This window comes from Tursiops truncatus, chromosome 12 (genome assembly GCF_011762595.2).
Source record: "Tursiops truncatus isolate mTurTru1 chromosome 12, mTurTru1.mat.Y, whole genome shotgun sequence".
In the NCBI taxonomy this organism is placed as follows: Eukaryota; Metazoa; Chordata; class Mammalia; order Artiodactyla; family Delphinidae; genus Tursiops; species Tursiops truncatus.
In genome coordinates, this window is record NC_047045.1 from 47,012,403 (window position 1) to 47,035,388 (window position 22,986).

General features: G+C 39.9%; 1 protein-coding gene and 1 long non-coding RNA gene across 5 annotated transcripts in view; one reads left to right on the plus strand and one right to left on the minus strand.

Annotated features, from left to right (window-relative positions):
- Positions 1-10,924, minus strand: part of LOC141276018 (uncharacterized) — a 25,309-nt gene extending 14,385 nt beyond the window's left edge. Inside the window, exons 1-3 of one of the 3 annotated variants that reach the window (XR_012324804.1) lie at positions 10,642-10,924; positions 4,504-4,533; positions 989-1,159 (exon numbers count right to left, since the gene is read on the minus strand). This is a non-coding gene — a long non-coding RNA (uncharacterized lncRNA). Of the gene's footprint in view, positions 1-988; positions 1,160-4,503; positions 4,534-10,584 lie in introns of those variants that run through there. The other 2 variants (XR_012324805.1, XR_012324803.1) reach the window with 2 other exon arrangements.
- The window catches only part of NUS1 (NUS1 dehydrodolichyl diphosphate synthase subunit), a 27,070-nt gene continuing 14,970 nt past the window's right edge, over positions 10,887-22,986 (plus strand). The window contains exon 1 of one of the 2 annotated variants that reach the window (XR_012324802.1): positions 10,887-11,466. Coding sequence is in view for 1 of the 2 variants with exons in the window: in XM_019929641.3 (XP_019785200.2) it covers positions 10,983-11,466 (484 nt within the window). In the remaining variant the exon portion in view is untranslated. The remainder of the gene's footprint in view (positions 11,467-22,986) is intronic. The other variant, XM_019929641.3, reaches the window with a different exon arrangement.

Genomic DNA, 22,986 nt, shown 5'->3' on the forward strand with positions numbered 1-22,986 from the left:
ACTAGTGACTATAACAAAAAAGAAGCAGACTCAGAAATAGAAAGCAAACTCGTGGTTACCAGTGGGAGTGGGGGGGAGGGCAGAATAGGGGTGGGAGAGTGGGAGGTACAGACTTTTGAGTGTAAGACAGGCTACGTGTATTTTTAATTATAACTGATACCAACAGATTATTTTACAAAGATTACTTCCTTCGAATGTTGTATAAGCTAATCAGCAATGTTTATAGATACTTGTTTCTAAACAAGCAGCAGCATTTAGCCTCAGTCTTTACATTTTGCCCATCTGACTGGTGAAAAAACTGTATCTCATTGTTTTGATTTTCACTTTCCCGACTACTAGTGAGGTTGAGCATGTTTTTTATATATTTGTTTGCCTTTACGTTTCCTCTTCTGTTTATGACCTGTTCATATACTTTGCTCATTTTTAAAAATTCAGTTCTTTTTTTAATCTAAAAATCAGTGTGCAGGGTTGCTTTGTATAGTAGGGATATTATCTCTATTTTGTCAGCTATATTATTCATATTTTCTCCCAGACCATCATTCTTCTTTCAGCTTGGTTTATGATGTCTTTTGCCTTACAGAAACTTTTAACCTTTAGTCAAATCAGTCAATCTTTTATGTATAAAGTATAAACAAGTATGTATATATACACACACTAAAATATATTTTAGTGTATTTATATATGTGTGTGTTTATGTAATATATTATATATATGCATATATATAGTGTGTATATATAAGACATGTATTATCTCTGTGGTATAGATATACCTATCACTATGAAACATAGTGACCTATGTTTCAGTTTTCTATGTTACTTAGAAGTTATCTATGGAACTCCTATAAATTAATCAATTAACCTGATTTAATATTATTTCCAACAGTTAAAGTTAACTCAAGATCTTGGAGATTCTATTTAAAATGACACACTACAGATCATAATTAACACTGACATAAAAAATTCATCAGAATTTATATACAGTTGATCCTTGAACAGTGGGGGTCCCACTTACATGAGGATTTTCTCAGTAAATATACAGTGTTACATGATTGGTAGTTGGTTGAATCCACCGATGTGGAACTGTGGAAACAGAAAGCCAGTGATGGGACTTGAGCATCGTCGGATTTTGGTTTCCTTGGTGGGTCCTGGAACCAGTCGCCCTTGGAGAGTGAGGGATGACTATAGTTCTAAATTGTTGAACATATAATTTTACATTTTTCCTAATTTTAACATTATGTGGGAGTAAACTTATCTGATCGATAACCTAGTATAAGAAGTTTGGGAAGTTCAGATTAACTAGTCTCTTTATGAGAAGACAAATCCAGGAAATAAATTTACAGATTTAAAAAAAAAAAAATCCAAACTGTCAAACAAGGATAATTCCTCCAAGGATTTTGGATTCTTGTATAAAAATGATTACGACCTAGCAGTTTCTGTGTGAAAGTGACTTTTTTTTTCCTTAAAAAGCTGGTACATAGTTCAGTTTCTTTATTTTCTGGGAATTCTGGTAATATCAGATTTACGTAAGCACTTTTTAGCCTCTATAAACCAATCTGAATAAGGCTCCTTTTACTTAAGGGATTTTGTAATTTAAGTCAGGTGTTGGCCAACTTTTTATGTACATGACCAGATAGTATATATTTCAGACTTTGTGGGCCTTGTGGTCTCTGTTGCAACTGCTCAACTCTGCCAGAGACAATTCATAAGTGAATGGACATGGCTATCGTTCAGTAAAACTTAAAAAAAAATGGTGGTAGGGCTTCCCTGGTGGCACAGTGGTTGAGAATCTGCCTGCCAATGCAGGGGACACGGGTTTGAGCCCTGGTCTGGGAAGATCCCACATGCCGCGGAGCAACTAGACCAGTGAGCCACAACTACTGAGCCTGCACGTCTGGAGCCTGTGCTCCACAACGGGAGAGGCCGCGACAGTGAGAAGCCCGCGCACCGCGATGAAGAGTGGCCCCCCCTCGCCGCAACTGGAGAAAGCCCTCGCACAGAAACGAAGACGCAACACAGCCAAAAAAATGGGGGTAGACTTCCAGTTTATGATCCAGCACGTAAGGAGTTTGGAAGTTGTTAATCCGTTGTAACAACAAGGGAAAGCTAGACAAACTGAAAAATCAACAACTCTTCTTAGATCCATAAGGGAAGTGAGGTCAGAGGTCAAACTGCTGCTCTCCAAATTGGAGAGACAGACAGAGGAATACAGAGAATTACAACTTATTGGAGCAGAAACCTCCACGGGAGCCAGTGCAGTGGTAGGAAAACCTGAACTATAATTGATGAATTGCTGGAGGCTCAGAGTGGACAGGTCTGAGAATTAAAAACTCTGGGGGCCCCAGATATCGGGAGCCTCCCCCGTTTTGTGAGTTTTACCTCCAGGAACTCAACCAGGTGCTCAACTGAACACTGGAGAAAAAATTCCCTCGTGCTTCTGGCAATAGGAGGGGGAAAGGGACCATTCTGAAATACCCAAGAGCATTCTGTTCTTAACAAGACGGGCTCTCAAGAGAAACTATTTTACCAGAGCCTAAACTGTTGGGGTTTTATCAGAGCCTAACCGACCTCGGGGAAGACAAATACCCAACTCCAGCCCACTCTAGCCTTTCATGTGGGGGAAGGGAAATACAGTTGGCCCTCTGCATTTACTGGTTCCACATCCATGGATTCAACCAACTGCGGATAGAAAATATTCGGAAAAAAAAAAATCCAGAAAGTTCAAAAAAGCAAGCCTTGACCCTTTGCTGCACTCCAGCAACTATTTACATTGCATTTACATTGTATTTACAACTATTTACATAACATTTACATTGTATTAGGTATTATAATAATCTAGAGATGACAAAGTATATGGGAGAATGTGCTTAGGTTATATATAAATCCTATACCATTTTACATAAGGGATTGAGCATCTGAGGACTTTGGTATCCACGGGGGTCCTGGAACCAATCCCCTGTGGATACCGAGGGATGACTGTACCCAACTCTAGCCCACTCTAGCACCCCAAAAATGAAATACTTAGGTATAAATCTAACAAAATATAAGATCTCTATGAGTAAAAATACAAAACACTGATGAAAGAAATCAAAGAGGAACTAAATAAATGGAGAGATATATTCCATGTTTATGTATAGGAAGACAATACTGTTAAGATGTTTTTCTTCACAACTTGACCTGTAGATTCAATGCAATCCCAATCAAAATCCCAGCAAGTCAATTTTTGGATATCAAAAAATACATCCAAATATGTATTTGATAATTCTAAGGTTTATATAGAGAGGCAAAAGACCCAGAATAACCACCTAAATATTAAAGGAGATGAAATTGAGCTATTTGTAATGAGGTGGATAGACCTAGAGTCTGTCATACAGAGTGAAGTAAGTCAGAAAGAGAGACAAATACCGTATGCTAATACGTATATATGGAATCTAAGAAGAAGAAGAAAAAAGCTATGAATAGCACATAGGAGAACACATAGTTGGCCTTGGGTATGGCAATTACTTTTTTTTTTTTTTTTTTTTTTGTGGTACGTGGGCCTCTCACTGTTGTGGCCTCTCCCGTTGCGGACGCGCAGGCTCAGCGGCCATGGCTCACGGGCCCAGCCGCTCTGCGGCATGCGGGATCCTCCCAGACCGGGGCACGAACCCGCGTCCCCTGCATCGGCAGGTGGACTCCCAACCACTGCACCACCAGGGAAGCCCGCAATTACTTTTTAGATACAACACGAACATGTGATCCATAAGAGAAATAATTTGTAAGCTGGACTTCATAGTATTAAAAACTTCTGCTCTGCAAAAGATAGTGTCAAGAGAATGAAGAGACAAGCCACAGACTGGTGGAAAATGTTTACAAAAGACTCATCTGCTAAAGGACTGTTATTCAAAACATACAAATAACACTTAACACTCAACAACAAGAAAACAAACAGCCTGATTTTTAAATGGGCCTAAGACCTTAACAGACACCTTACTAAGTAAGATATACAGATGGCAAATAAACATATGAAAAGATGCATAATGTAGCATCAGGGAAATGCAAACTAAAGCAACGAGATGCCACTACACACCTATTAGAATGGCCAAAATCTGGAACACTGACAACGCCAAATGCTAGCAAGAATGTGGAACAACAGGATGTGAAAACAACCTAAATGTCCATTGACAGATGGATAAAGAAGATGTGGTACATATACACAATGGAATATTACTCAGCTATAAAAAAGAATGAAATAATGCCATTTGCAGCAACATGGATGGACTTAGAGTTTATCATACTAAGTGAAGTAAGTCAGTCAGAGAAAGACAAATACCATATGATATCACTTATATGCGGAGCCTAAAATATGATACAAATGAACTTATTTATGAAACAGAAACAGACTCACAGACATAGAAAACAAATTTATGGTTACCAAAGGGGAAAGTGGATGGGAGAGGGATAAATTAGGAGTTTGGGATTATCAGATACAAACTACTATGTATAAAATAGATAAACAAGGTCCTACCGTATAGCACAGGGAACTCTACTCAGTATCCTGTAATAAACCAAAAGAAAAGAATATGAAAAAGAATATATATACATATACACATATATATGTCAAATTGAATCACATTGCTGTACACCAGAAACTAACACAACATTGTAAATCTACTATACGTTAATGAAAAAAGAAAGAAAGGAATTGGAGCAGCAGGAACGTTCAATCTTAATGGCGGGAATGCACATGGTACAGCCACTTTGAAAGACAGTTTGGTAGCTTCTTACAAAGCTAAACATACTCTTACCACACGATCCAGTAATTGTGCTCCTTGGTATTTACCCAAAGGAACTGAAAACTATGTCCACACAGAAACTTGCACACAGGCTTTTATGGCAGCTCTATTCATAATTGCCAAAACCTGAAGCAAACAAGATGTCTTTCAGTAGATGAACAGATAAATTGTGGTACATCTAGACAATGAAATATTAGCACTAAAAAGAAATGAGCTATCAAGCCATGAAAAACATGGAGGAACCTTAAATGCATATTGCTAAGTGAAATAAGCCAATCTGAAAAGGCTGCATACTGTATGATTCTAACTATACAGCAATTCTGGAAAAAGCAAAACTATAGAGACAGTAATAAGATCTGCGACTGTGAGGAATTGGGAGTGGGGGGAGGGTGGGAAGGATATACAGGTGAAGCACAGAGGAGCTTTAGGGCAGTGAAAATACTCTGTATGATACCATAATGATGGGTACAGGTCGTTATTCATTTGCCCAAACCCATAGAACATACAATACGAAGAATGAACTGTAATGTAGACTAAAATCCTTGGATGATAACGCACGTTCATCAATTGTAACAAATGTACCAGTCTCGTGGGGTGTTGTAACGGAGGAGGCTATGCATGTGGGATGCAGGAGGTAGATGGGAAATCTTTGTACCTTCCTCCCAATTTCACTATGAACCTAAAACTGCTCTAAAAATAGCCTAGATATAAAGACAAAATACAATAATGTCCTGTGGGATTTAAAACATATGTGCAAGTAAGTACCTTGCAACAATTGCATAAAAGGCAGTAGGGAGTAAGTGGGTTTGTGTTAGTCCGGGTCCTCTGAAAGCAGATGCATAGACTGGAGTAGCCATGTAGGAGATGCATTAGGTCAAGGCCTGTGAGGGGACGTAGCGAGGGAGCTGGGGAAGGACAAGAGAGCTGTCAGGTCAAACTGTGCGTTCCATGTGCTTCTCACATGCAGGTGACACATTTACCAAGATTGACTACATGTTGGGGCATAAAATATGTCAAATAATGGAAATCGTTCATATATGTTTTCTGGACACTGCAATTAAGCTAGAAATTGATAACAAAGAAAATTCTCCCAAATGGCTGGACATTAAGCAATGCATTTCTGAAAAACGCGTGTTCAGAAACATCATATTGGAAATAAAATATTTGTAATTGAAGGATAATGAAATATTACATATCTGGAATGCCAGAAGCAATGGAGTTTGTTGGTTTTTTTTACCTTTTATGCAGACAATTTCAAACACATTAAAGTGTAATGGGACCCCTTGGTACTCTCTGTTCTATTTTGCTGTGAACCTAAAACTGCTCTAAAAAATAAAGTCTATTTTAAAAAAATAAATAAACAGGGAATGGGACAGATTTGGTCCGTGACCATGGTCTGTTGACCCTTGGTCTAAATTTTTAATATCCTACAAAGGATGGAGGAACGTACAAAACTACACCAAAATACAGACAGTGGGAAACTCCACAGGACAATCTGGTTTCTTCATATATAAATTGGAAAGGAAAACAAAGAGAAGGAGGTGGGATGAATAGATTGAAAGAGACCTAAGAGGTATATCAATCAGTTGCAAAGTGTGGCTCTCACATGGATACTGATTCAAACTGCAAAATATAAAAATTTTAAAAACTTTAGGATTATATAAACAACTGAAAACTGGAACACTGATTTGATATTTAATGACATTCAGGAAATATTGCTAACTTTTTAGGTATGATAATGTACTGTGGTTATATATTAAAAAAGAGCTCATTTGAGGTATGATGAAATTTTATGATGTGTAGAATTTGTTTAAAAATATTATGAGGGGGCTTCCCTGGTGACGCAGTGGTTGAGAGTCCGCCTGCCGATGCAGGGGACACGGGTTCGTGCCCCGGTCCGGGAAGATCCCACATGCCGCGGAGCAGCTAGGCCTGTGAGCCATGGCCGCTGAGCCTGCACGTCCGGAGCCTGTGCTCTGCAATGGGAGAGGCCACAACAGTGAGAGGCCCGCGTACCACAAAAAAAAAAAAAAAATGGGGATATAGGTTTGTTCATGAATCAGTCACGTTTAAGCTGAGTGATGATACATGGAAGTTCATCATACTTTAACATATTTGAAATTGTTCACATAAAAGTTAAAGCACACAAACTCTACTACATTTCCCAGCCATATTTGCTTCTTCATCACCTGCAATTTCCTTACATTGTTTTCAGCTTATTATATACTTAAAGTGCACTTTTTTCAAACTAACTACATATATCTAATCTAGTTAGCTGTGGGATTAAATTTAGACAACACAACCCATCTTTTATAAAAATGCATTGCCACATTCTTATATCTGAAGTGTTGTACAGCTTGCAAAATCCACCCTGTCATGCTGGTTTACACTCTCCATAACATGTTTTAGCTGAGTATTAAGCATTGCTTCTAAATGTTCTGCAATTGAACAGGTTTAATTTTTAATTTATCATATAAATCCTATGTACTAGATCCATAACTGCTTGAAGAAAAATTTTCCAGTAGCTGTATAGATCATTTTCTCTTTTGCTCTATAAATGATATGCCACCAAATGTGGTGATATTAAAGTTTTCTCTTGAATGACCAAGAAATTGTTCTGATAACTGTATGTTTTTTTCTTTTCTTTGTTTAATTTTAAGAACCTTATTGACAAATTCAGCATGCTATGTTTCCAAGTATTTTTTTGAAGGTTTAAAACTTTCATTTGCAAAGATATCATTACAAATATTTTTTAAAAGTGCAGGGTCTCATTTTTGGAGCTTACATATTTGACAAAAATATATTTTAAGATACTCTTTTTAAATTCTTATGTCTAGTTCTAGTCTTGCAATGTGGCTTGATGGAAATCAAAGTTTACCCTTTGAGCCAACAATTTTTTTTTTTTTTTTTTTTGCGGTACGCGGGCCTCTCACTGTTGTGGCCTCTCCCGTTGTGGAGCACAGGCTCCGGATGCGCAGGCTCAGCGGCCACGGCTCACGGGCCCAGCCACTCCGCGGCATGTGGGATCTTCCTGGACCGGGGCACGAACCCGTGTCCCCTACATCGGCAGGCGGACTCTCAGCCACTGGGCCACCAGGGAGGTCCCTGAGCCAACATTTTTTTTTTAATATTGTCATTCTTTATGCTTCAAGATTCAGCAGTTGAACCTGGACCAGGCCTAGGTATTTTTTACTTAAAGAGGCTTTTACCTTTTAATGAGAAAATGATCCATCTTAGGGGCTATTTGTATTAGCTCAACCACAAGGTTACGGCTGCCAATAATGAAAACTGTAGTAAATGATAATGTCCTTTCTAAAAAAAAAATACTGAAATTTTGTCTTATTTTTTTTTCTGCAGTAGATTAAATTACTGAGCTCTTACTACTGAGCAGACATTATGCTGAACACTTCACATACACTATTGCCCTAATTCTTACAACAATCAAATGAGGACTGGAATAGCATCACCTCCATGGTGCCATTGCCACACTACATATAAGGATACAGGGATGGGAGTAAGTGGATGAGCTAGCCGAAAGGATCTTCCTTAGAGCCCAGCCTCTTACACATTATCCTGAATTGTTCATCTCTAATAGTTTTCTGTAAAATTGAGATGATTCTACCTGGCCTAGACAGATAATATGTTTAGTTGTGAAGATTAAGTTAAAATATTTTTGTAAACTGAAAAGAAATCAAATACTGTTCCCATAATGTTTGGGATGTAACATCTTTCTGAGGCTGTGCAACTCTTTCTGCATTTTTCTGTACATGGTAGAATTTGAGGAGTTTAGATATGCTTAAGTCCAAAATTTGTATTCTGAACACTTAAAGTTCCTGAAAGTGCCACAATTACCCCTTTTGGGGGGGAGAATGACAAATAAGAAATCATTTAGAAAAGGAAGAAGTTCATAAAATTATTTGGATTGAATGTACATATATATCTCTCTATATATAATAGGACATGCAGTGCAGTTTTCCTGTGGTCCCAGAATTGTGGCTGAAAACAAAAGGCAATGAATCTATCTCCTTCTAAGCACAGAGATGCAGCCTGAAATGGGAGTAACCACAGGGCACCTTCATTCTTAGTCCACTGAAATGTGTCAAAGGAGATAAATGGGCCCCCATCTTTTCCCACCTCCTCTTAGGAAGCTGAACATTCCTTAAGCTAGGAGACCTGCTAACCTAACTCTGGCTTTCTAGGAGGAAACAAACAAACAAACAACAGGAGAGATGCCAGGATCTGCATACTGGGGGTGGTGGTAGAGTCTGTCAGATGGAGATGGTTTGCTTAAGTTTTCAACTCAAAGAAGTAGAAAATTTGCAGTCTGCATGTGCCTTCACACCTGAGTTGGCCATGGGGATATGAGATTGATGCCTCTAATCGTGGCAGAAGAGGCAAACAGTGGGACAAAAAGGTGAGGATAGCAGAGAAATGTGGCAGGGTGTCACCTGGGGGTGTGGGGGTGCCCTGTGAAATATGTAGCCAAATTTCAAAGGGACGCTGGTGCCCGGGGAGCTTCCTTAGCAGGGCATCCTGGAGTCCTGTAAGCAATAGCAATGGCCAGTGAGGAAGAAGACTACAGGCCTTCCTGGTCATGGCCTTTCCCCGCCCCCTCTTCTCTGCCCATCACCAGAGGAGCAGGTGCAGAGGAGACCGAGGGAGGTCAAAGAGTGTGAAGCGGGTGCCTGTTGCCCAGCCCTCACTTCCTCGGGCTGAGCTGCCAAAGGGAGGAAATTTTTGAGACGAACATGAGATTCAAGTTTTAAATTAAAGTGAAGTGAGTCTTAGAAATGAAAAGGAGACTAGTTGAAAAAGTGACAATGATTGAAACATTAAGGCATGGAGCCAGGGTGTTAACAGATGTTTCCCAGTGGAAAAGGGGGCCTGAAAAAACAAGGATTAGGTAGGTATCACAAAAAAATGCAACTGTTTGATTTCATATATAGGTTATGTATATGTATATATAATAAAATGAATAATATATAACACGTAATAATATTATATATACAGACCCACATATTTAGGAAGGTGAGAAGTACTATAAATAGAGCCATGAAATTTATGAGGAGCCGTGGACTTACAAGGAGGGAGTGAGAACTTCAGGTTAGGGAATCAGGGAAGTTATATTGAGGAGGTGACATATAGGATGAACCTTGAGAAATGGGTCGGGATTTGGGCAATACCTAGTTGAGAAACAGGAATTCGGGAGAAGGGAAGATCTTGTGCAAAAGGGTCAAAAATGGTACAGAACTACTGCAGGGAAGTACAGAACTGGCCTGGAGGACCACTTTGTAGTCCCGATTGGCTGTGTGAAGGGAATGATACCGCAGTATGGGCAGTTTACATCAAATAGAGGTGGAGACTGAGGTCAATCGTGCTGGTAGTTAATAATCGCTGAATGAACGAATGAATGAATTGAAGAATGCAGTAACTGGAGCGCCAGGCGATGTAGCCTCTCTTTTATGAACTAAGCAATGAACAGCCCGTAAGGATACCGACTTAGAGAGGAATGAGGAATGACGTGGGCAGAAAGCATTGTGTTTCAGGAACATTACTAAATAGCCTCATTGCCACTCTTGGAAGAATTAGCCTCGGCTAGAAGATTTGTCCGAAGTACAGACCTCTCTACGGGGCACACTTCCGCCTCTGAAGGCACTTCCTTCTGGCGACCCTTGGTTGACCTCCAGCATCAACACATGCTGAGGGCTACTTTCTACCCCTAGGTTCCTTCTGGCATTTGTAATTTCCAATCCACTTGGGCCATTTTTGCTCTTTGGAAGCCGTTTCTGGGGGTGCTATGAGAAGAGACAGACCGTTTAAGATGCCCAGGATCCAAGGGACGCTGGTTCCCCGGAATCTCCCATTCTAACCAAGAAGACGCGCGCCTGACTGACGTCCTGCTCCGGGTGTTGCCGGCGTCTGCTCCTCGCCCTCCACGCGACCAGGTGGCGCGCTCGGTCTCCGGCCCAGCTAGTTCGCAGCCGCACGCCGTCCCTCCCCGCGCCGGGCTAGGCCACATCCTCGGACCCAGAGGCCGCGTCAGAGTTCCACGTCGACCAATTAGAACTGTCCATGTACTAGCGGGGGCGGGGCTGCCGAGGCAAGAGGAAGATGGCGGCGGGGGCGCGGTGAGGTGTTGGCAGTAGAAAGGGGTTCGGGTGCGGGGGGCGGGAGAACGCGGAGAGATGGCCCGCGCCGGCTGCAGGGCCGGATGAGAAGCGGTCGCGCCGCGGGTGTAGGAGAGAGGAGGGCGCCCGGGCGCCACGAGAGTATGACGGGGCTGTATGAGCTGGTGTGGCGGGTGCTGCACGCTCTGCTCTGCCTGCACCGCACGCTCACCTCCTGGCTCCGTGTTCGGTTCGGCACCTGGAACTGGATCTGGCGGCGCTGCTGTCGGGCCGCCTCCGCCGCGGTCCTAGCGCCGCTCGGCTTCACGCTCCCCAAGCTCCTGGCTGTCGGCAGGAACGGCAGGAACCGCCGTCACCACCGGCATCCGCGCGGGGGGCCGACCCCGGTCGCCGCCCACCCGCGGCTACGCTGGCGCACGGACGGCCGTTCCCTGGAGAAGCTGCCTGTGCACATGGGCCTGGTGATCACCGAGGAGGAGCAGGAGCCCAGCTTCTCGGACATCGCAAGCCTCGTGGTGTGGTGTATGGCCGTGGGCATTTCTTACATTAGTGTCTACGACCACCAAGGTGAGACCGGGAGCGGGTAGGGGGCCCGGGGCGTCTCCGGCCGCGGGTACCGCGCATCGGGCAGGTGGACCCGGGGCGCGTTGCTCGGCACAGCCATCCCGGCTCCGCGAGTTACCTCGTCCGGAGGCCCTTAAGTGCAAATTATGGTGCTGGCGCTTTCGAGGAAGGGAGATAGGCTTAATTGGACACCAACTAAGTTCCTGAATTCGGTTCAGTCGCCTTCTACATATTTAAAAATATTTCTTATTCGTTATAATGTCCCACTAAGGTGGATGATGTTTCTGTACCCTTGTTTCACAAATGAGGGAGCTGAGATAACAACATTCATTGATTTGTCCAAAGTTAGAGAGGTAGTAATAGGAGGATTGAAATTTTAGCCAGTCTGTGCTTTTCCACAGATTTACCTTTTTGTTATACCGCAGTGGTTCTTCAGAGAGGCTCAAGGCACTGTTCTTAAGTCACCGCAGACTGTGGAGGATTTATGCGTAAGCTAAGTGGTTGGGGACAGGTGGCATTTGAAGTGGGTTTATGAAGAGTACGTGAGAGACTGGATAGACAGAAAGGAAAGTGGTCACCGTCTGTCTTCGGAGGTCTGGGTTGTTGTGCGATCCTTGATCCTCAGGGGCCAACACAGTACTTGTCCTCCCATAAGTTTTGATTGAGGAAATTTTCACTGTAGGGAATTTTTGTAGGTACAAGACTTCAACATTGTTCGCGTAGCTACAAACCTAAAGCACAGTGCTGGGCATATTCCTTGGATTTTTACATTGAATTTCATGGATTCTCAGGCTTGTGGGGTGGAGGGTAGACACACTCACATGAGTGGCATGGGTAGCAACAAATGTTGGGAGTTAGTAACTGCTGTGAGAAGGGGGAAGAGAAATTCTCATTGGAGAAACTTGAGAAGTTCCTCCAGAGGAAATGGCGTTTAAGCCGGATGTTGAAGAATGAATAGATCAGGTTGGGGAAGGCTCTAAATGTCATGTTTGGGTTTCAGTCAAATCCTGAAAGCCATGATATTTCCTTAAAGGTAAGAATGATTTAGGAGTATTGGTATGAAGGAAAGAAAACTAGTGTCTTAGGCTCTGTTCAGTACCTTAAATTACTGGTATGCTCACAGAAGCTACAACTTGATTTTTAATCTTTAAGTCTTTGTTAGGCAGGTTTAAGTGTGACATTTTGTCAGAAAGGTTAGGTTGAGGTCAGACAGCACCTCTTGCAGGCTATTAGAGTAATCTTTGGTTGACTGATTGCCTTCCTTGCAGCCAGCAAGGAGTATGGTGACTCATAGCCTGTCATCATCAAATGAAAATTTACCCTGAAAGGTAAAGTTTAATATACTCAGGGGCTGACATGTTATGGAGCTTGCCAGAACAATAGAAATCATAAGACTGTTATAAGGCGATGCACTCTTTGCTTAAGCAACGCAACAGAAACGTTGGGGGAAAAAAGTAAGTGAAGCAGAAACGGAAATTAATTAAAGCTGTTGAGCTATGTGGTGAATTCACTTTAAGTGAGTCACTTATATCCAGGGGATTCTTTTAAAGCAAGTACCTTTACCTTCTAGTAGAGAAGGAAAATGAATAGCTGAATAGTTTAAATTGGTGGCTGCGTACGAACGCAGATTATAATATTGCCACACTTCCTTGTTCTGGCAATTCCTGTTCTTAAGTTGCTGATGTGATTCAGAAATAGCCTGTGTCATATTCACTAAAAGAAAAATGATTGGTAGTGAAAAGGAAGAAGTCAAGCTAAGCAAAAGGAGTTTTACGGAGCATTTTCAGTGCATGGACTCAAGAGCATTTTGTGTCTACTGTAAAAGCAATTTCAATAAGGGATAAAGGTTAATTTCATTGTTTGAAATAAGAGGCTTTCAATTTACTCATCCTTGGTTTTGACTGATTGATTCATTCATTTAACAGGTGACAGATTGGGTGTGTGTTAAGTACCAGATACTGTTCTAGGCATGAGAGTGCCCCAGTGAAAAAAACAGACAAAAATTCCTACACTCATAGAACTTACATTTTAGTGGAAGTCTGACAAATATTATAAATGAGTAAAATGTATTAGATCATAAAAGCAAAGAGGAAAAATAAAGCAGGGGACGTGGAGAGGAATGTTGAAAGTCAGTGGTGGAGTAGGGGGTGCGGTTTTAAATAGAGTGGCCAAAGAAAGCCCCCGTGACTTTTGAGTGAGGTGAGCGATCAAAGAAAGCCCCCGTGACTTTTGAAAGAGGTGAGCGATCAAGCCATGTGGATATGTGAGAAAAATTATTCCTTTTTCAGGGGAACTGTAAATACTTAAGCTATATTCAGTTTTCCCAAACTTTCACTTAAACCTATTTCTATGTAAATATTTAACTGATTTTAAAAATCCTATTGACATACTCTTAAACGTCAATTTATTGAGTACCTACTGGGATACAAAGAAGTACAAGAAATTGTCTCAAAGAGTTTATACTCAAGTTAGGGATAGTTACTAAAAATTAATGCAAGCTAATATATAAATGCTAGTGAATGGAAGAGACTTTAAGGAGAAAAAAAGAGAAAAATCCCTGAGGAGCAAGGTAACCTCCATATGTCCATAGGAGGTGACATCTGAGATGGGCCTTGCAAAAATAGGTAGAATTTGGATTAGCATAATCAGTACAGTGTTCTTTGTGTGTGCGTGTGTGTGACAGAGAGAAAGAGAGAGAGAATGGGGAATTCCCCATTGGCAGCATTCCCATTAGAGTAGATTGAACAACAGCATCGAGCAGTGTGTTGGGATCAGTAAATATAATAGGTAAGTTTATGTAATGAAAGGTTGAGAAATGAGGTAGGATGAAGGCTTGGCCACCTGTTCTGGTTATCTGTAGCTTTGTAGTCTACTCTAAAGCATAGTGTTTTAAAACAATTTATGAGTTGACTCGGTTCAGGTGGACAGTTCTTCCTTGGGGTTAGTTCTACTCATAAGGCTACAGTCAGGTAGTAGCTGGGCCATAAAGGTTTCTTATCATACATTTAGTGCCTGGTTTGTGATGGATGGAATAGATGAGGACAGGTTGGTCATCTGTCTTCACATGGCTAGCTTAAGTTTCCTCATTTAATAGTGGCCTTGGAGTAGTCATACTTCTTTTATAGGCGTTCCCAAAGAATTAGCCAAAGGCCAAAGCTGCATGACTTCTTATGACCTAGCTTAGGAGATCATACAGTGTTACTTCTGGTGTATTCTCTTGGTCTGAGAAGTCACAGGTCTGCCCCAAATCACGAAAATGGAGCGGTAGACTTTACCTCTCGATGAGAAGATGGCTTGTGCAGCAGGAGTCGGGGCTGGGGCTGGTGGCAGCCATCTTGGAGACGAGCTACTGTACCACCTTCCATTTTCCCCTGTCTTGTACCCCTTAACCCCCCAAATTTGTATTTAAATCAGTGTTCATTCTAATTATAGTTGGATTTAGATTATATTTAATTCTTAGACTAAAAAAAATCCACTGATATTTACCTTGGTTTGACTCTGCCAACAGACTGATATTTTCATCTACCTGCACTCTTTCCTGATTATCATCAAGAATTTCTGCAAGTAATAATTTCATCTGTCAGAAATTGGAGTTGTTTTCTCAGGTATTTCTTGAGCTCAGAATTCTAGAAGGGAGATTTGGCTATTTTGTCTACATTATTATAATTTAAGACCATAATGGGGCTGGTACAAAAATTGGAGTTTGGGGCTTTTGGTGCTGTAGCCTCAGGGGTGTTATGCTTGTTTGGGTTCACTTGAAGTACACCTAGATCCAAGTTGCCTACAGATACATTATTATCTTCAGTGATGGAACCTGTTCATGTTGCTCAGCTGTATTGGTGCCATGCTGAGAACCTTGCAGTAGGGCAGTAGTTTTCAAAACGTGGTCTGTGGACCATCCGTGAATGAGTCATTGGGGGTGTTTATAAAAAATACAGATTCAGCACAGTTATTGATCAGACCAAATTAGGGGAGTGGGACCTGAGCATCTCTATTTTTATTAAGCTACTTATATGATACATTTGCACATTGAAGTTTGACCCTAACACAAATGAAAGGATACCCTACTACTTGTATTACATCAAATTATTCATTCATCCTTCATGTTCCTTTTCATAAGTGAAGATAATCTTGGGTGGGTCTCAATATTAATTATTACTTAATATTACTTTTTTATTTCTATTTTATTTTATTTTTTAGTTAATTTTTATTGGAGTATAGTTGATTTATAATGTGTTAGTTTCTGCTCTACAGCAAAGGGAATCTGTTATACATATACATATATCCACTCTTTTTCAGATTCTTTTCTCATATAAGTCATTACAGAGTACTGAGTAGAGTTCCCTGTGCTATACAATATGTCCTTATTATTTATTTTATATGTAGTAGTGTGTATATGTCAATCCCAATCTCCTAATTTATCCCTCCCCCACCCTTCCCCCCACCAGTAACCATAAGTTTGTTTTCTACATCTGTGACTTTATTTCTGTTTTGTAAATAAGTTCATTTGTACCATTTTTGTAGATTCCACATATAAGCAATCATATGATATTTGTTTTTCTCTGACTGACTTCACTCAGTTTGACAATCTCTAGGTCCATCCATGTTGCTGCAAATGGCATTATTTCATTCTTTTTAAATGGCTGAGCAATATTCCATTGTATATATGTACTATATCTTCTTTATCCATTCTTCTGTCCATGGACATTTAGGTTGCTTCCATGTCTTGGCTGTTGTAAATAGTGCTGCAGTTAATTATTACTTAATATTACTGTAAATTGGAGTGATCCAGAATAAGGCGTTGCCTTCTATGTGAGAATTCAGCAACAAAACAAACCTGTTGTGTTGCTCTTTTTAGTGTTATTTCCGTAGTTGTAAATCTATACTAGGTATCGTAGGAAATGGTTTTTGGATTCAGATTTCTTACACAAGAATTTAAAAGATCTGCCCTGTGTACTCCCAGCCTTCTCAACATATTTCTCACTATTTTATGTCCCTTTTGCTGCATCCATAATTAGGTTACTTGATGTTCCCTCCTTCTGGAGTGTCCTCTTCTCCTTTTCTTGGCAAATGGCTATCTAGCTGTCAAAAGGCTATCATTGATCCTTTTAAGTCTATCCAAACTATCACCTCTTAGGTAGTCTCTCTCGGCTATTCCATTCCTAATCTTGCTCTGTCATTGAATCTCCTTAAATATCGTACATCTTTAAAGGTACTTCCATTCTCCATTTTGTGAAGTAGTAGTCGTATGTATATGTGCCCGAACTTTCTTACTAGATTGTAAGCTTTGCAGATGCTAGCTGTCCTTCTCATTGTTGCTTCACCTGCAGATTGTAGCTTGGTGTTTGCATGTAATGAGTAGGTCAGTATATATTCCTTGAATTGGAAGAAGGGGCTGCATTTCTTGTAGATAAGAATGATGAACTGAGTTGTAATTTGTTTCCCAACACCAGTACCCAGAAGCCTTAATTAAAGTAGTGGGGGGAAATGAACATAGTTTGCCCTAGTTTACTTATTTGGCACACTGACACAGATGCTGTTGGGAAATATAATTTTATCAAGTATTGTTCTCCTTACGCTGAAATACAGAGTTGCCAGAAGTGTTGAAAGTCTAAATATAAATGTGATTAGATTTGATATACAGACAATACAAACTAGAGTACTTGTCTTCCCTCATGTGGAAACTCATGTAAGGGAACATTCTATTTCTAATCTTCACCTTTGTATAGTACATTTCAAAAATATACAGAATTTCACATTTATCTTAACATCCTGGGATGTCCTCTTCCCTTTTTCTACCAAAGGGCTATCTACCTGTCAAAAGCTATCAATAGATCCTTGTACATCATTCTCACTATTACCTGCTAAGTAGCCTCTCTTGATTGTTCCATCCCCAGTTTTGCTTTGTCTTTGAAAAGCGCTGTCCTGCTTTTGAACTGACCTCATTCTCTGAGTACCTTTCTATTTAACCATACTGGATTTATGTATGAAAATAAACCTTTCCTTAATAGTAATAATTACTCTTTGTTGCACTTTTACTATGCACTAGATGCTATGCAAAGAAGTGAATTAAATCCTTAGCACTTTTAGCAGTCAAGACACTGAGACTTAGAAAACCAAGAACCCATATATAGGAAGGGGCAGATCTAGAATTTGAATCAGATTTTATTCCAAAGCTTTGGTACTTAAGCATTATGCTGTACTGACTTCCACTGAGAAGAGAATGTAACCACAGTACAGTCATGTTAGTACTCTTTCTGATTATGTTGTGTCATCTTAAAGTCTTGGTAAAGTGGGTACTTATCTAGAGGTAGTAGAAATAATTTGTTAAAGATATTTAAAGGTAAATAGAATTTTCTTCATACTACTAATATAAACATTCATCCTTTGAGTCGTAGGACACACTTGACTTTTTTAATCAACTAAATTTAATTTTATGGAGCTCCTGCTCTGTATTGAACTGTTTCCTTGTCAGGTGAGCAGAGTCTGGGAAGACATTCTCATTTTAAAAATGTGCAGTCAGAGGCTGAGAAAGCCCACTTGGCTAGTTTATTTTAAACATCTCTCCTGCTAAAGAACTGGGACTTAAAATTTAGCTAGCGCTCGTTCCCGTATGCTGTGCCACCATCACGCATATCTTTCTTGGTACAACATGCTCATTCCAGTATAATTGTTATTCTATGAGGTATCCTGGGGCTCTTTCTCTCTCTCTCTCTCTCTTTTTAAATTTATGTATTTTATTTATTTATTTTTGGCTGCATTGTGTCTTCGTTGTTGCGCGCGGTCTTTCTCTAGTTGCGGTGAGCGGGGGCGGGGCTACTCTTCCGTTGCGGTTTGCGGGCTTCCCATTGCGGTGGCTTCTCTTGTTACGGAGCACAGGCTCTAGACAGGCGGGCTTCAGTAGCTGTGGCTCATGGGCTCTAGAGCGCAGGCTCAGTAGTTGTGGTGCACGGGCTTAGTTGCTCCGTGGCATGTGGGATCTTCCCAGACCAGGGCTCAAACCCCTGTCCCTTCCATTGGCAGGTGGATTCTTAATCACTGCATCACCAGGGAAGCCCTCCTGGGGCTCTCTCTTGAAATAAAATTGTTTAATGGCTTGTAAGATTTATTTTGTTATGACTACTTCAGTCATGTAAAATTTTATTGGTAGATTTTTTTTTAAATTATTGTTCCATATGTTTTTTTCTCTGAAGGTTGACTCTGATAGTGTTATAATTGGATTGTTAGAGAATTAAATGAGGGTAACTACCATTACTTACTTAGGTGTTTTGTTTAAAAGAAGAAAGGTAGACTATTTCGAAGGATGGGCGTTTATTTGCAAAAAAGTATTACTTTAGTTCCTTAGCTGGTGAGATGCTTTGTAACCAGAGAGATTGCGTCAATGTTTATCTCGCTTTTCTTCCCTTCCTTTCCCTTGTTCTTATAAACACTTGCTAGATATTTCTTTAAAAATCTGTTTCTATAGAAGGGAAGGAATAATCACATAAAAGTTCAAATTTCAGATCTAAAAGAAATACTAAACGTGTATTTTGAAAGTCTCATTTTCTATAATTGATTATTCAGTTCATGTAAATTTTAGAAGAAGCAGTATTTAAGGGATACAGGTAAGATTTGCTGATTGAGTACTTGTTTAATTAAACTCTTGGTTCCCTTAATTCGAAAAAACTATTACATCATGGCGTTATTACCCAGTTAATGTGTACATAGTTGATTGTTAGGGTAGACTGAATGTTGAAACTTGTAAGTAATTCTAAAATGTAATTTTAACTATTAAAGACCTCAATAAGGTCTTTATATCCCGAACAGTATATAACCTGATTGGTGGATAGGACATACTTAATTCCACTCTCTTTGAAATATTTTCTCTCCTGGCTTCCATGACATCATGTGTGGTTGGATTTCTTCCTATCTTGCTGACTGTTCCTTCTGAGCCTTATGTCTGGCTTGTTTTCTCCACTTCTAAAAGTTGAGATGTCCTAGGATTTTGTGCTGTATGTGTGCCCTTGTCTTTCTGATGTTCACCCTATCTCCTAGATCAGGGGTCAGAAAACTTTTTCTTAAAGGGCCAGCTAGTAAATATTTTAGACTTAGTGGGCTGTATGGTCCCTGTCACAAATACTCATCTTTGCCAGTATAGTCAGAAAGTGGCCATAAACGAATGGTGTGACTCTGTTCCAATGCTCACACTCAGGTTTGAATCTCCAGTCCTTATCTCTCCTATAATTCCAGGCTCCTTTATCTCACCCTACCTAACATCTCCACTTTGATTTCTTTAGGCATCTCAAATGCTTAACATGTCCAAAACAGTACTCTTGAATTTCCCCCCTAAACCTGACTTGCTCAGCTTTTTTCCAATCTCAGAAAATACCTTCCAACCAACTGCTCAAGCTAAAAATTTAGATGTGAGTCTTCTACATCATGTTCTACCTCTAATCTTGATCTTCTAGAATATATCCCAAATTTGCCACTTGTTTTGGTTCTTCATTGTAGTCGTCCAAGTTTGAGTTTTCATTATTTTTCACATGGATTAATGCTGTAGTAGCCTCTTAATTTATCTTCAGTTCTGTTCTGACCCCTGTATAATCCATTCTTCACCCACCAGCAAAGTGATCTTTTTTGGTAATACTATTCAAACTCTGAATAAAACCTTCCAACGGCCTCCCATTGTACTTGGAATGTTTTCTGAATTCAGACCTTTATTTTTAAATAATGCAATTGTTAAAACAATCATGAGACTACCACCAAAGAAGGATACATGTTATACAAGTGAAAAAAGCAGGATACAAAATTGCATGGTCATATATGCCAAGATTACACATGCATGTGGACAAAGGCTAGGAAATGTTAAAAACCAGAAATAATTGTATTATGATGGTAAGATTAAGGGACATTCAATTTATGAGGAAGGATGGTTAGGGGACATATCCTTATTGTCTAAACTTTGAACATCATACTAGAATTAGAAAAGGATATTTCTTAGGATATAAAAAGAAATCTACATTTGGTATAGTTAGTGTTTATCAAAAACACCAAAAACATTGTTGTCTTTCTGAGGTCCACCTTTCCTAACATAATATTTTATTCTTTCATGGAAATTGTAGGTTTTTCTGGGTGTGTGCATGTGTGTGTTTTAAAAAATTTCGGCTCTTTCATGTAGCTTTTCTATATATGTTTCCAGTTAGCTAACGTGGGAAATTGAGATATAGTTGTAGAGCAACAAGCATAATGTAAAATTCTTTGTCATTATTGCAAAAACTTATTTTATATTCCCAAGTCATTCTTAAAGAATTCAAATATCTGTTAACCTTGTGACTTCTTAAAAGCCTTTTTAAAAAGAGCTCTAGTCTTAGTTTTTTTCAAAACATTCTGCTCATTTGTAAAGGGGTCAGCTTTATTTATTTTATGAAGTTTAACTTTTGGGGGAGGGAAATTCAAAATTTAATAGTAAGGTGGATTTAGCATTGGTTATCAGCATTAGAAATAGTTACTGAACTGAATAATTAGAAGCCAGGAGACCTGGATTTCAGTCCAAAGTCTTAGACTCTTGACCAAGGACAATTGCTTGACCTTTCTGGGTCTATTTCCTCATCTGTAAAAGGATGGGATAAAATAATTCTTGCAGTTCATTATTATATAACTCTGTAAAATACAGGTTTCTGAAAAATTTGAGTATTTGCTAATGTTTTTCCCTTAGATTAGTTATTTCTAAATGAATACAGTCTCAACTTCCTTTTGCATAAAATGACTTTTGTTATAGTTTCTTTACTTTTATTGATATTACATCATTTTGGCTTTAGTTTAGATTCTGTGAAGGCAAACAAGATGAATTATGATATGAGAAAAAGACTCTTCCACATATCAATTTATTATGATATCGCCAGAGGAGTTGCCTGTCTCAGTCAAAGGCATTCTTATAACTTGTTGCATTTCTTGTGATGTGAAGTGTGTATGTGTAGACTTTGAATCCTGAAGAAAATTATAAGCTGAGAATATTGCTTATGGGAAATAAGATAAGTACCATAGAGTATAATCAGATTTCTGGATGGGGGTCAAGCTGTGAGGTATCAGGAATTATTTTGCTGGCAATCTATCTTATTTATGCATTTCGCACTTCTCAGAAGCTATACTTTTTAATTTCATGTCTTCATCCAAAGCAGCCAAGACAAAGGTTCAGTTTAAAATAACTTCATGGAGGTCTTCTTTGTAGAAGGTACTTTGTGCCTCTAATATTTTTTCTTTTTAACAGAATTTCTGCCTGTATGCAATGAGGAAGTGTCTCCTTTTATTGTGAGAGTTTCCTGGAAATTTCTTAAAAATTCCATTCAGTGACATGTCCTTTTAGGTTTTGTTGTTGTTAGGTGGCACTCTGTGCACTGATAATTCAGTTTATTAAGTAAACGTTGAACTCCTGCTATGTGGAAGGTGCCTTAGGGGGAAAGAAATAGGTAAGACCCAAGTGCACAAGTAAGACTACAGTACAGTGGAGTTGGGGAGAGTTAAGCTGTAACTAATAAAAAGTAGAATATTGGTTTGTTAAGGAGTTTGAGCAAAATGTGGGTATTTGGAGGGAGTGAGGTAAGTCAGAAGAGAAATTGAGCCTGGCTCAATCTGGCTGGGGGACTCAAAGTTTTCTTGAGGGTAAATGACATTTCAGCTGGCCTGTGAAGAATTAGAATTTTATAGGTGTGGGGCTGGGGAGGTAACAAAGGATGAAGGTTGGAGTCACTCCAGGTGTTTGGGGGGGCAGTATAAGGCAATCTAATTGCCTTATACTGGGGATAGAGTACTGTAGAGAAATTGGAAGCTTCCGTTATTTCATAAACATACATTATTTCTACCTACCGAGTATGGAAGCGTAGGATGGAATGTTAATGCTGATCTGAGCAGTTTGTTCTTGATACATTAAGCATTTTGGGAGCCATTGAAGATAATAAAGTTGGAATGTGCGAGGATTACAGATGTAGCCTAGGAAGGTCAATCTGGTACTTAGTCTAGTGATCCATGCTAGAAGGGGCAGGAAGGCCCATTAGAAGGTGGTTCTAATATTACAAAGAAGACTATTGCTTGAAACAGTGGGGACAATGGACAAAAGGAAATGGGTACAGGGAAACATTGCTGTAGAAGAGTAAAGGGCTTAGCATCTTAATAGGGCATTGGGGGTGGTGGTGATAATGCTAGAGCGTAAGGAGGATGCCTGGTTGACTGAGCAGGTAGTGATGTCTTTATTATAAATAGAACAACAAGAATAAGGGCTAAGTTTGTTTGTTTTTTGGGGGGGGGTACGCGGGCCTCTCACTGTTGTGGCCTCTCCCGTTGCGGAGCACAGGCTCCGGACACGCAGGCTTAGCGGCCATGGCTCACGGGCCCAGCCACTTTGCGGCATATGGGATCTTTCCGAAACTGGGCACGAACCCGTGTCCCCTGCATCGGCAGGCGGACTCTCAACCACTGCGCCACCAGGGAAGCCCAAGGTTTTTGTTTTTAAACAAAAATATAAACAGCTTTACAGCAGTTATGATTTTA